The sequence below is a fragment of the Lampris incognitus genome, chromosome 9 (genome assembly GCF_029633865.1).
Source record: "Lampris incognitus isolate fLamInc1 chromosome 9, fLamInc1.hap2, whole genome shotgun sequence".
In the NCBI taxonomy this organism is placed as follows: domain Eukaryota; kingdom Metazoa; phylum Chordata; class Actinopteri; order Lampriformes; family Lampridae; genus Lampris; species Lampris incognitus.
This window is the reverse complement of record NC_079219.1, coordinates 10332602-10347211: the sequence shown is the minus strand read 5'-3', so window position 1 is coordinate 10347211 and position 14610 is coordinate 10332602. Positions and strand designations below refer to the sequence as shown.

At 43.9% G+C, this 14610-nt stretch overlaps 1 protein-coding gene across 1 annotated transcript in view; it reads left to right on the top strand.

The window, feature by feature from the left end:
- The first annotated feature begins 265 nt into the window (after positions 1-265).
- The window catches only part of thbs3a (thrombospondin 3a), a 31697-nt gene continuing 17352 nt past the window's right edge, over positions 266-14610 (top strand). Inside the window, exons 1-8 of the mRNA XM_056287082.1 lie at positions 266-371; positions 4334-4540; positions 6756-7009; positions 7193-7295; positions 8236-8262; positions 8543-8625; positions 12484-12535; positions 14370-14518. Coding sequence (XP_056143057.1) covers positions 287-371; positions 4334-4540; positions 6756-7009; positions 7193-7295; positions 8236-8262; positions 8543-8625; positions 12484-12535; positions 14370-14518 — 960 coding nt within the window. The 5' untranslated portion in view covers positions 266-286. The remainder of the gene's footprint in view (positions 372-4333; positions 4541-6755; positions 7010-7192; positions 7296-8235; positions 8263-8542; positions 8626-12483; positions 12536-14369; positions 14519-14610) is intronic.

Genomic DNA, 14610 nt, shown 5'->3' with positions numbered 1-14610 from the left:
TGTTTTGATGTTTTGTTGTTTCCCCTTCCTCTGACGGAGTTTGCTGCTGTTTGTCTTTCCTCCCGGAGTTTGACTGGAAGACGAACGACCGACGACGTTTGCTGCGGTTCAGCGCCCGGCTGGTTCTCTTCATCCTCCTCTTCCTCATCCCCCTCCTCCTCTCCCTCCTCCTCCTCCTCCTCCTCTACCTCCGCCTCCTCCTCCTGCTCCTCAGTTCCATTCATCAGCATCAGTTTGGATCCGGTTCGGCGGACGTCGTGTCGGTTGTCTGGCTCGTGGTACGGACATGGACGTGAGGCGTGCGGCTCTTCTGTCTGCCTGCGTCTGCCTGTTGGCGCGAGGAGAACCGCTGGATAAACAGGACGTGCAAGGTAAATAAGAATAAACCTGGATTTCGCCTCATACCCTTCAGACTGCTGTGGAAAAGTTTCTGTCACACTGTTAGAATGTAATAAGCTAGCATGCACAGCACCAGTGCAAATACTGTTTAAAAAAAAGTTCTGCTTCTAATGTCCTGCTTTTTTGGCTTGCGGGCTTTCTCTCTGAATCAGGTAATACCTGTAAATCCAGAGTAATCACACTTTCCTCACCAGTCCTCTCAACCCGGTCTTCATTAAAGTTTGGATGTTTGCCTGTATTACTTTCCACTGGTTTTGGAACATACTTGAGTTATTAATGTGTCATAGCTAGGGAATAGTAAACTGTATAGAGGGTTTTTTTTCTTCCCCCTGTTAAATCACTGACAGCTCGTCTCTTAAACCAGACATGTGGTTTGTTGAACCTCCTTATGTCATATCTGCTCCTGCCTCCTCTGCCCTGACCTCCTCTGACTCTTGCAGGAAAGTAAAGTATTTCCCCTGGTCTCTGTCCCTGCTGACCTTTCACCTCTCTCTCTCTCTCTCTCTCTCTCTCTCTCTCTCTCTCTCTCTCTCTCTCTCTCTCTCTCTCTCTCTCTCTCTCTCTCTCTATTGATGTCTATTCCTTACTCATGCACAGTCTGATGTAACCTTTCTAAACAGAGAACCTGTCAACAACATCTGTGCACATTTTTAACGACTGTCAGTAACGTCTGTCAGTAGCATCATCTGTCTTGTCAGTACGTGTTGTGTTAAAGGGTTGGACACCAGGGAATATCCCTAAACACAGGATCCACCTGCCTGACTCCACACAGAAAACTCCAGGCCAACCAAAGGGAGTTAGCAAAGCTAACTTAAAGCTGCTACGAGGTGTTTTTCATCAGTTATTCACCCGTCTCACTTTAAATTTGACGCCTCTGCATGACCGACCTAATCAAATGAGAAGATCAGAGACAAGATTAGATATTGCTATATAATGTTCCCAAATGCTTCTCTGCAGGTTGGACTCCCCGCAATATCTGGCGAGACGATTGACGGTTTATGGCACACATTACATAGCCACAATTAGAGATACACAATTTATTTATTTATTTGGCCCATCATCAACCCCCCTCGTTGGAGGACAACTTTATTTTCATTTACATTTAAGATTAAATGCTTGAATTGACAGATTGAGCATGACGCTAAAGTGGTGACAACAAAGACCAGAAGAAAGAAAAAGAAGGGTAGAATTACCTTAAGAACAACAACATATGGCTAATAATATCGGACATAGCCAAACACACACCAAAAAAAAAAACCAAACAGAACAAACAAACAGTCAACACTCAAACAAAGGTGGAAAATATAATAATATGGTAGTAATTATGATGATGGTTATAATAATAATAATAATAAAGAAAATAATAACAGCAATAATACTAATAAAGCAAAAGTATCAATTATAATACTAAAATAATACTAAAATGACAATCATGTTAAAGAATTGTTGTTGGGAGACAGCTATATCAAGTGTGTGTGTTTGCTTTTGCAGGGGTGTGTGTGTGTGTGTGCGTGTGTGTTAGTGTGTGTATGTGTGCATGCCTGTGCATGTGCATGCATTTTGACAGTTACCTCATGGTTGTTTATCTTGCTAACAGCTGTTCTTCCAAAACACCACAACATCTCTCACTCTTGTCTACAAAACAAGTGCACCAGCCGCCAGAGGTGAATGGAGGTCTTTGAGACAACAAAGTCGCTCTACTGTGAAACACTACTGGTCTTGTCCACAGGGGTGCACAAAGTCAACAAAAATCCCAAACTCCTCGTAGCAGCTTTAAGTATGTCAGCTGTTTCTGTCTTTCTGCTGGAGTAGTATTTTTAACTGGTTTTGCTGGGAGGCCAGTTAGTTTCTGAGTTATGCAAAGTGACCCTTAATGGAACCAGTAGTACCCTCCTTTATTTTTTGTGAACTGATTGGTTGTTGATATTTTTCTTTCATTACTTCATACTTTCATACCACAGCATGTTGTAACTTAAAAGAGATCCTCTGTTATTCTTCCTCTATGGCAGTGTTTCTCAACCCAGTCCTCAAGGACCCCCTATCCTGCAGATTTTCATTGTAACCCTGCATAGGTAGCCCTGCTTGTACTTACTCGACCAATCATCTCGCAGCACTTAATTATGCAAGGTGTGCAACATCTGACAAAATTCATTGCTGATTGGTTGAATAACTACTAACAGGTACCTATTCAGGGTTGCAAAGAAAATATGCAGGATTCGGGTTCCTTGAGGACTGGGTTGAGAAACACTGCTCTATGGTGTATCTTCTGTTGTCCATATCTGTCAAATTTAAATATCATTCTGGTAGGGGTGGCCAGGTGTTGTGGTGGTCTATTCCGTTGCCTACCAACATGGAGATCGTAGGTTTGAATTCCCGTATTACTCCGGCTTGGTCTGGCGTCCCTATAGACACAATTGGCTGTGTCTGCGGGTGGGAAGCCGGACGTGGGTATGTGTCCTGGTCGCTGCACTAGCGCCTCCTCTGGTCGGTCGAGGCACCTTTTTGGGAGGGGGAGGGGGAACTGGGGGGGAATAGCATGATCCTCCCATGCGCTACGTCTCCCTGGCAAAACTCCTCACTGTCAGGTGAAAAGAAGCAGCTGGTGACTCCACATGTATCGGAGGAGGCATGTGGTAGTCTGCAGCCCTCCCCGGATCGGCAGAGGGGGTGGAGCAGTGACCGGGACGGCTTGGAAGAGTGGGGTAATTGGCCGGATACAATTGGGGAGAAAAAGGGTGGGGGGCGGGGGGGTATATCATTCTGGTAAAAGGTGCCTATGGTCAAAGAGCAAAGGAATCCTTTGCTTTGTGGTTCAGTTCACCTCAGTGGGAGGAACAAGGTGCGGGTACTACTGGGGTTAACGGTGCCATTCTCAGCACTGTGCCCACTGAGTGTATGTTCTATTCAAGAAACTAGTTTTTTAAAGAGCCAGTCCAATGATTCCAATTCAATCAGATACATATTATTGTGCAATATTAATGTTAGGAATGCCATTTTTTTTCAGCGTCAGAAGTATAATTTGATTCGTTATAACTGTTTTAGCGCCCCCTCTCTGAACACAGCCAATCCCCAGGAGGTTGAGTTCACAAGACAAGACTCTTTATTTACAGGTTTAGCTAGCTAGGTAGCTAACTGACACAGTGATGATGACAATTCATCTGTATAGTCAATCAGGGTATTAAATGATGCAGTTTGTTACCAGAAGCAGATTGGTTTTCTGAAACGGTTTAATTATGTTGACAGCCGGGAGGAGAGTTTCGGAAAGAGGCTTTAGTTATATTTTCGTAACGGTGGTTCTAACATTTTTGGGTAACTTCACATTAACAAACTCTCTATCATAGTATACAGTGGGATCAGAAAACATGGACTGGATCTTTAATCCCATGGCAGACACTTGGCCGCTATGCACAGGTTAATTTGGTGTCAAAATATTGAATTAAGAATGTTTCATCATCATCAGTTCCGTAACCTATAGAGGTCGTAGGAGCACAGCTGATGCCTCAACAAGTCTCCTCCACCGTTCCCTATCCATCACAGCTCTCCCCGCCTCCACTACGCTCATCTGTAGCCATTCTCTGGCATTGTTTACCCAGGTTTTTCTTGGTCTCCCTCTCTTCCTAGTCCCTTCTATCTGGCCTTGCAGGATGTCCTTTGCAAGTGACCTTTCCATTAGGCAAACATGCCCAAACCAGTTTACCAGAAGCCAAAAGGTCTAGAAACAAAAGTAAAGACATTATATGTAAAGGACATGATATACCATAGAAATCAACTACCAGGTACCAGTCCAACACTCGTACATTATTAATTAGTTGGTCTACAATATTAGTCATAATTGTGCTATAAAATCTAGTTAGGGATGGTGAATTCTGCCTTCACAGATTTAATTTGACTAAACATCTCCTCTTCTCTTCTCTTCTCTTCTCCCCCCTCTCAGTGATTGATGTTTTAGGTGTACAGGACTCGAAACAGAGTGTGGCTGCTGTGGAGAAGCTTGCGGGCGGTCTAAGCACGCTCAGTGACATCTACGTGGCATCCACCTTCCGCCTGCCACCCAAGCTGGGTGGCGTTCTGCTGGGCATCTACGGTAAACAGGACAACAGGAAGTATCTAGAAGTGGCCATCATGGGCAAGCTCAACAAAGGTAATGCTGCACTTTTGTGTTGTTTTTTTTTTTTTTTTTTTTTTTTGTATCTGGAATGATTTTCTTCCATGCTGATTGCCGGTTGTGGAGAACGAAAGAGGAGAACTTGAACTCGGCCCCTTGACACTCAAATATATGCTTGAACTTCCTTTGCTGGAAGGAAGTAGGAAAGGAGCTATGAGGTCCCTTGTCATGGCTGTCGCATAAAAACTTCTGGGTCTCTTCCATTGTTAAGGAATCTCCCTTGGAATATTTAGCACCCCGAGTCTTGCCTATGGACCAATTAGACTTTACTTCCTGTCCCAGTCTCATCAACCAATCAATAAGACCTTACTTCCTGTCCCAGTCTTATCAATCAACCAATCAGACTTTACTTCCTGTCCCAGTCTTATCAACCAACCAATCAGACTTACTGTCTCAGTCTAACCCTGCATTCAAGTGGTGTCAAATTTATGGCCTGAAAGACTTTCCGACCAGAAAGTGCCATGTGAACACCTCATTATGTTGGATGATCAAGTCAGAGAAGTCAGAATCCGAGCTGCAGAATGAATTTGCCGAGTTGTGACATAACCGCTCTTTCCAATATGGCTGATTAAAGAGAGTCATACATGAACAGAAAGAATTTTATACAATGAAGCCAAAAATGAAACCATAAGCAGAAATTTAAAAGATGTGGGGATATTCCTTGATTATTATAATGCTACGGCATGGAAGCCACACATACAGCAGATGCTCACCTCCATCTTCGCCCCCTCCCTTCTTTTCCCCAATTTTCCGACCATAAAGCATGTGCACACGACCTACTTGGGTGGCTGGGAAGTATGATTTGACGTGACTTGAATGTAGGGTTACCAACACGCCGATCACTCTTTACTTCCTGTCTCAGGCCCCAGTGTGACCTCCTATTGGCTGGTTGCAGTACTGTAGGCTCTGAAGAGCCATCGCTGTATCCGACTTTATAGTGGCAGCAAAAGACAGTTATAAATTAGGATGGGAGAAATCTTTTCCGTCTCAGGTTGACCAACATAATAGAGGTAGGGGCAAAGCTGTGTTTATATTTCATGGCATTTGTTTTGTAACTAAGTCATTTTGTCGTCCTGTTTTAATTCATGCTCGACATTAAAGCAAAGTTCATTATAATGATTATAGACACCGAAGCAATTTTCTATTACAGGACGACAGCTGACAACACTAGTCATTAACTTGTGTGTGTGTGTGTGTGTGTGTGTGTGTGTGTGTGTGTGTGTGTGTGTGTGTGTGTGTGTGTGTGTGTGTGTGTTAGTACATGAGGGGTGGGGTATCTGCAGGAGGTTTATTAAAAGAGCCATTAAAGAAAAACTCACACAATCCTTATTCCACATACACACATGCACACACACTGTTGACCCACAAACTCAGACACAGCAGCAGTTACCTTATTACTTAGTGAAGTGTATTTTGAAATTAAAGGGGAGGGAGACAATCTTTGTCTATATTAAAGGGACAGTAAACTACCAAAAATGAAAATTCTGTCATTATCTACTCACCCTCATGCCGGCTGGTACGTGATAGGTTAGTGTTCTGTTTTCATACAACACTGAAGGAGTTAGCCAACAAAATGTCAAGAGCAGCTTTCCTCACAAACAATTACAGTGAACGTGCCCACTTCAGGGCTCCAAAAATTGCAACAAAAAAAAAGGCCTTGAAAGCACAGCTCGTGCAGCACAGTCCAAGTCTTCTGTAGCCGTCCCATGGATCCGTGAGCGGAAAAGGCTTACTTAATTACTTACTACAAATAATCCCTTCCTCCTCTGCTTTCAAAATGTTCACGCTTCCGTGCACCCAAACCTCACGCGGGCATGCTCCAGTTTCACGGGAGATGTCTCGTGTTTACAACGGAGACATCTCACGTGGATCTTGAGTGTGCCCGCACGAGGTAGTAGCACGGCATAGCACTCATCGCTGAAATTCAAACCAGGCGGAATGTGTTGACAACGCCGAGCTCGGCGTCACACCTACGTCTGCGGTTTGATCAGTGCACTGCATTGATGGTAATGGGTGGAGTTTGTCCTTTGAAGGCCCGCTTACCCGCCATCATGGAAAAAGCATGACGAATTTCATTGGCTGCAAGTGGAGCGAGAAGGTGGAGCTTCTGTCTGACCTAAATTGGTGATCGGTGACAAACTGAACAAACCCTTAACTCTCTTAAAATGACCCCCTCTCCTCTTCCATCAAGTTCTGGTGCGTTACGTCAGGGCAGACGGGAAGGTGCACACGGTAAACCTGCACAATGCCAACCTGGCCGACGGGCGCATGCACTCCATAATCCTGCGAGTAGGCGGCCTGCGCCGGGACCACCTGCATCTGGAGCTCTACGTCAACTGCCGATTGGCTGACTCTAGTCAGGGTCAGCTGCCATTGGTCCCTCTGCCCAGACAGGCAGAGATGGTGGAGATTAGACATGGACACAAGGCCTATGCCCGCCTCCAGGTGAGAGAGTTGGAATGAGAGAGAGTTTATGTGTGTGTGTGTGTGTGTGTGTGTAGGAGACAGGGGGAGAGGGTTAGTTTGGGAACTACTCTGTGAGCAACTTAAACTCCCACCGTCTGTCTGTCTGTCTGTCTTGTCTGTCTGTCTGTCTCTCTCCTATTTCTTCCTTTTTCTCTCTCCCAGGGTGCAGTGGAGTCCCTGAAGCTAGCACTAGGGGGCAGTGTGGCCAAAGTTGGGTCCCTGACTGACTGTCCATTCCAGGGAGATTCCTCAGCCTCCAACACAGGTCACTGTTCAGTCACTCACTCTGATTCATGAACAGTTTGATTCATAAAGAGCCCAATTTGTAAATAGTCCTATTCATAAACACTCTGAGTCATGACTAGTCAGAGTAACAAACTCCTTTTGTTCATACACACTCTGGGAACAAGCTCTGAGTAACTTGGTTGCAATTCTTGGTATTTTCCTCAAGGAAGTCCAGTTTTCATGGAACAGGTTCACCTAAGCGGGCGGCATGGTGTCACAGTGGTTAGCGTGGTCGCTTCACAGCAAGAAGGTCCTGGGTTCGAGCCCCGGGGTAGTCCAACCTTGGGGGTCGTCCAGGGTGTCTCCCCGCCTGCCTGCTGGGATAGGCTCCAGCATCCCTGCGACCCTGAGAGCAGGATAAGTGGTTCGGATAATGGATGGATGGATGGATGGAGGTTCACCTAAGCAACAAAATCATCAACAGACTAAAACAAACCTGTCCCGTGTTGATCTAAACCCAGCACACCTTCCTTGTTAGTCACCAATTCAACACTTGAGGAATTCTGCTTCACAATTATGGGTAGAGTTGACATCAGAAGATCAAAATCCAGCATCACGATGAACATTATCCCTGTGGTGACTTCTCTGACACCTCCTATTTAAAAACCCAAAGATCACTCCCAAAGATGGAGGAAACCCACCACAGTTAAACTTAACAACATCCATCCATTATCCAAACCGGACTGGTGGCCTGTCCAGGGTTTCTCCCCGCCTGTTGCCCAGTGACCGCTGGGAACTTAACAACATTCACTGTGAAATCACGAGTTTGCTTATTCCAACTCACAAAGGTCTTTCAGACAGTAAATTGTATACTATATCCCTAATAGAAGCAAAATATAATATATTGATAATTATTGAATATTTCTCTCTCTCTTTTGCTCTCCCCTCTCTCTCTTTCTCTCTCCCTCACCGGGTACCAGTGAATGGGGAGATCAACTCCATTCTGGGTGAGTGTTTACTTTGCATATATATCATACCAGTTAAGCACACATCTTTCCAGTTAAAACACACATCATACCATTTAAATACACAGCTTAACAGTAAAGCACACATCTTGAGTTAAAACACACACACACCAGTTAAAAGTCTCAAGGCTTTGCAGATCAGCTGCCAAATCGGCGAAGCGTGTGCTGTATTTTTCAATGGGGAAATGTTCCAATCTTGTGTCAGTCTCACAGAAATCCACTTTCCAACTCAGGGCTGGTTTGTTTTGTTGTTTGATGTCAGGCGATCACACCAAGGCTCTGATTGGTCAGCTCATCATCTTCAATCAGATCCTGGGAGAGCTCCGAGAGGACATCAGGGAGCAGGTCTGTGTGTGTGTGTTTTATTTTTGTATTTATTGATTTTCAAAGAGTCAAGTAACTGAGGAAAGAGCATGACAAAAATATAAACTCTCTTTTCCAACTTACCCTCAACAAAGAACACATTGTCTATACGTAAAAAAAAAAACCCAAAAGATAAATAAACAGTGAATAAAAAATGAGTAAATAATAAAAAACGAAAAACACAAAAATAAAACACCAAGACAGAAGGTTCATACAATTAAATATAACCAGGGTACTCAGGTATGATGAAGGGAAAATGGCATATCAAACATTAAGACCTACATGGAAATGTACCTCGAGATCTCAGTCCATGCTAGTCTGTAGAGACCACTCCAAAGGGCCTGGGCCCCCATCATCTCCAATATAGTCCAAAAAGGGGTCCCAGATACGAAAGAACTTAAATGGTCTTTCCTTGAGCTGGAGCTTACAGCTTCTAAAGGGATATGTTCCATAACACTTCAAATCCTATGTGAAACCGTAGGGGGACAGTGTTTGAAAGCCACTGAAAAACACGTCTCCTTGCACTTAGGAGAAGTGCCTTAAGTCAAGTCAAGTCAACTCAATTTTATTTGTATAGCCCAGTATCACAAATTACAAATTTGCCTCAGTGGGCTTTACAGCAACACAACATCCTGTCCTTAGACCCTCGCATCAGATAAGGAACAACTCCCTAAAAAAATGCATTTTGGTAGTGTTTAATATCCAGTACCGCCATACCCACTCCATGAAAGGACTTTGCAGCATAATAAGTGTCAAGCTAGCCCGTTTATTTCCCCCGAGAAAGGAAGACAAGGAGCTGTTTATAGCCGAGAGTGATTTCTTTGTTAAAAGAACCGGGATCATTTGAAAGGGGTAAAAAAAAAAAAACGTGGAAGTATATTCATCTTAAAAAGGTTCACTCTTCCTAGGAGAGACAGTGGCAAGTCTGTCCAGCAAACTAAGTCTTCTCTAATCTTGCGAATAAGGGGCATGAAATTAGCTTTGCACAGGCCAGAGAGGGAGGAGGTAATACATATATACCCAAGTAGATAAAGCCTGACAGGGACCAACAAAAAGGGTCAGAGCAAGTTGGGGACCAGGATACATTAGGGGTCAAGGACATTGTTTCATACTTAAATCTTGTAACCTGAAAATTGGCCAAAGGATCGAATTATCTCAACTGCTTTCGAAATAGAAGCCTCAGGGTTGCTTAGATAATGTTGAACATCATCCGCGTATAGGGAGATTTTATCCTGCATGGGACCCACCCCTATGCCTGTTAGTAATGCATCACTTCTAATGGCCTCTACCATGGGCTCTATGGTGAGGGCGAATAAAAGAGTGAGGCCAGACAACCCTGTCTGGAGCCACGCTCCACCATGTACGCAGGGGACTTCAGGCAATTTGTAATAATGGAGCAGCATATAAAAGAGATATCCATTTAATAAAGTTGATTCTTAAGTTAAATTTTGAGAGGACAACCAACAAGTAAGGCCACTCAGTCCTGTCAAAGGCCTTCTCCACGTCAAGGGAAATCACTAGAAATTTGACCTTCAACTTTGTGTCATACTGTATGAGGTTTAGGAGTCTCCTTACATCATTGCATGAGTTACAACCTAATATAAAACCAGTGTGAGCCACTGAAATTATGTCTGGAGGATACCTTCAAGCTTTCTGGCCAGTATTTTTTGGCGAGTAATTTCTGGTCCACATCCAGCAAAGCAATTGACCTGTACGAGGTGCACTCATCTGCATGCTTGCCCTTTTTCAAACTTAATGAAATGTTTGTGTCTGTGATAATGTCAGGCAGAGCCTCAGATTCAAAGGAGTAGGACAACATTTGGAACAAAGGGTCAATGAGCAGGATCTGGAAAGCTTTATAAAATTCAGGAGCCAGACCATCAGGCCCAGGGGCCTTGTTATTTTGTAGATCATTGATAGTCTCTATGATTTCCTTATGAGTAACAGGCCTGTTTGGCAGCTCTTTCTGTGTATCTGAGGCTTGAGGGAGATTAATAAATGAAAAGAATTTATGCATCGAAGCCTCAGAATGGCAGTCTGACTCAGAATTGTCTAAGTGTTGATAGAATTCAAGGAATGACTTTGCTAATATCCTTGTTTTTATAAACTCTTTTCCCAAATCTGTCTTTTATAACTGGAATAGCTTGGGAGACAGCCTTTACCTTAACCATATTTGCCAAATATTTACTTATACAGCATCCCTGTAGAGTGCCCCTTTAATCATAACATACCTGTCCGATGTGGCAGCTTTAACTTCCACCTCTGTCAGGGGCAAGGACTTATGAACTAGGATGGTTACCCCCCCCCGCTCCTAGTAGTAAAGGAGGAATAGTAGACCTGCCCCACCCATTCTCTTTTTAATTTTGAATGCTTACTGTCATTTAGATGAGTCTCTTGGATTAGTCCTATCTGTACCTTCTCCTTTTTTAAATATTTAAGAATTTTCTTGCACGTAGTAGGGCCCTGAATCCCATGGACATTCCAAGAACACAGTTTAATTGTTGTGTTATCAGCCATAATTCCAAATGGTGTATGCAACAAGTCTGTCTGAATCCCCAAGCACAGTGTAAAGACTCTTTGTAAGAAATCTTCTGACAAAAACAAAAATAAGACAAAAACAGCGTAGAGAAAAAAAACCAGACAAATCTTCCCCCAACTCTCCAAATGCCTCCCGAAACAAAGCGTCTGATATATCCTACACTGTGGATCTTAACTGTGCACTAAACCAGTACTTCACATGAAATCATATATTGTTACAAACGTCTAGAAAAAAATACAGTTATAAAAATAGGTTGTAATCAAAACACAACCGAGATATTATTCGAACTCACCACGCTCATATGGGATAATGATGACTCGGTAAGGAATAATTTTAACATACATCCCAAATCTTAACCGGGCAGGGAATAGTAGACCATATCTGATGTGGGCAGCCTGGCGCTTCTGCTTGATGTTGTTGAATGACGCTCTCTGTTTAGCAACCTCAGTTGTGAAATCCAGGAAAATGTGCACCAGCTGTCCATGGAAGGTAAGCGGGCCCTTTTCCCTGGCCAGCTGGAGGATGTGCTGCTTTACTCTGAAATGGTGTATGTTTACAATCCTAGGTCTAGGAGGAGCATTTGGTCCTGAGCTTCGCCCAGAAGTGAGGCGTTTTGCCTGGTCTAACATCTCTGCTCCGTCAGGAATATCCATACCAAGTGTCTCGGTGAAAAGTCCAGTCATAAATGATGTGACTCGTGGCCCTCCCAAGTTCTCTGGAATACTAAACATGCGTATATTTTGGCATCTGCTCAATGACTCCAGGTCCTCCGTTTTAGAAATGAACAACTTGTTGCATTCCCCTAGTGCCTCAAGTACAGTAATCCTGTCATCACAATCTTGTAGCGAGGTTTCCACCACAGTGAGACGTGAACCAAAAGAGTACACAATAGATTGTAAAGAGCCCATTGAGCAGCAGGTTTCAGCTCGGATGGTTTCAGTAATTTTGACCACCTATGCGAGGGGTGGGTTCTCTTCGTTGTTGCCATATTTAGGTGGTGAGGATTCGCTTTCAAGCTATCGTGTCGAGATAGGGTTCGACCCGGACGATCCTGGCGACAACTACCTTTCCCTGTCATACCAAGATGTGTCTTTAGTGGGTTTAGAATTAAATAAATAGACAACAATTAAAATAGCTGGTTAAAACTATGTTTGTTGCTCTTAATGAATAAATATGTCGGAGCTAGTAAAGGCGCGTCTGCTCGCTACACATACTACCACACCTGTGTGTGTGTGTGTGTCTGTTAACGACTTAATTTACTGTTGTTGACTTGCTCTGCTATCTCCTCTTCACTCCTCCAGGTGAAGGAGATGTCTTTGATAAGGAACACTATTCTGGAGTGTCAAGTCTGTGGTGGGTTCACATTATTTTCACTTTGGTTTTTGTGTTTAATTTTTGTATTTGCTGATATAAATCCATTTAAATCAAACCCCTTGTCAGATATTGAAATGGGTCGATGTGATGGAGTACACTTGTTGATGCTGTGCTGGGTTTTTATCAGAGTGCCACCTCGTGGCCAAAGTAGGGAATAACCTACAGAGCTAACCGACAATCCTTTATAACCAGACAAGGTGGTGAAAGGGTTTATGTGTAATGACTGTTGATCTCATCGTTCAGAGATGTAAATAACAACCAATAACAAACCAAGGACGGCACGGTGGCCCATTGGTTAGCACTGTTGCCTCACAGCAAGAAGGTCCTGGGTTTGAACCCTAGGCCGTCCCAGGTCCTTTTTGTGTGGTGTTTGCCTGTTCTCCCTGTGTCTGTGTGGGTTTCCTCCGGGTGCCCCGGTTCCTCCCACCATCAAAAAGACATGCATGTTAGGGTTAATGCTCCTGTTAATACTTGAGCAAGGCAATGGAAAGAAGAAGTGGAGTTGGTCCCCGGGCGCTGCAGCTGCCTATACAATACAATACAATGCAATACAATACAATGCAATGCAATGCAATGCAATGCAATGCAATGCAATGCAATGCAATACAATAGGATGGCTTAAATGAGAGAACAAATTTCATTGTAACTAAACAACAACTGTACAACAAAAATAAAGTGGCTTTCTTCTTTGTTCAATAAAACCAGAATGGACATGGCTAACCGAATTCACATCGACAGGAAGTGTTTACACAGCATTTGTCATTTTCAAACAGTAAACATCTGTTTACTGTGATGGCTGTATAGTCTGAGTTGAGGCTTTGGGTGTGTGTCAAATGGTGCAGGTGGTACAGTGTACTACCACGCTTAGTGTCAGCGATGCTTAGGTTCATGGTTCAGATTCCAGTGTTTCCTTCACATTTGTTACTGTTTCTGGGTGGTAATACGTCCCACCACTGCAAATTGCTCCCCCCTCAGGTGGTGGGTTGTTTATACAGCTGTGGGTTGATCCGAGGGAAATGGTGTGAGCCTCCATACACATTACCTTCCCCCAGACAAACCTACATGAAGCGGTTGATGATTCCTATTATATTTACTAGTAATTTCTGGTGGTGTGGCGGTCTATTCCATTGCCTACCAACACGGGGATCGCGGGTTCGAATCCCTGTGTTACCTCCGGCTTGGTCGGGTGTCCCTACAGAACACAATTGGCCATGTCTGCGGGTGGGAAGCCAGATGTGGGGGAATTGGGGGGGGGATAGCGTGATCCTCCCACACACTATGTCCCCCTGGCGAAACTCCTCACTGTCAGGTGAAAAGAAGCGGCTGGCGACTCCACATGTATTGGATTAGGCATGTGGTAGTCTGCCACCCTCCCCGGATCAGCAGAGGGGGTGGAGCAGCGACCGGGACGGCTCGGAAAATAGGGTAGATGGCCAAGTACAATTGGGGAGAAAAAAGGGGGAAAAAATCCCCGCCCCCAAAAAAATATTTATCTATCTATCTATCGATCGATCGATCGATCGATCTATCGATCTATCTATCTATCTATCTATCTATCTATCTATCTATCTATCTATCTATCTATCTATCTATCTATCTATCTATCTATCTATCTATCTATCTATCTATCTATATCTACTAGTAATATGACATTTACTAGTCATATCATGGTATTTAATGGTCATATTATATTTATTTGTCCTAGTCTGTTTCAGGAAAGCAGAAATATTACACAAAGCACCATCAACTTTCATTTGATTTAATAAAAAATCGTCTTTCTTTTTTTTCTATTGCTTTATTTTTGTCTTTCTAGGTTTCCACGAGCCTCGGTCTCGCTGTTCCCCGAACCCCTGCTTCAAAGGTGTGTCCTGCATGGAGACCTTTGAGTACCCAGGGTACCGCTGTGGGGCCTGCCCCGAGGGGACCACCGGCAACGGGACACACTGCCAGGACATCGATGAGGTAGACACTCAGAGGTTTCCAGCACGGAGGACAGGAGGAGAGAAAAAAACTGGCATTTTACTGAGACACCTTGACAGTGTTGTATATGTGAA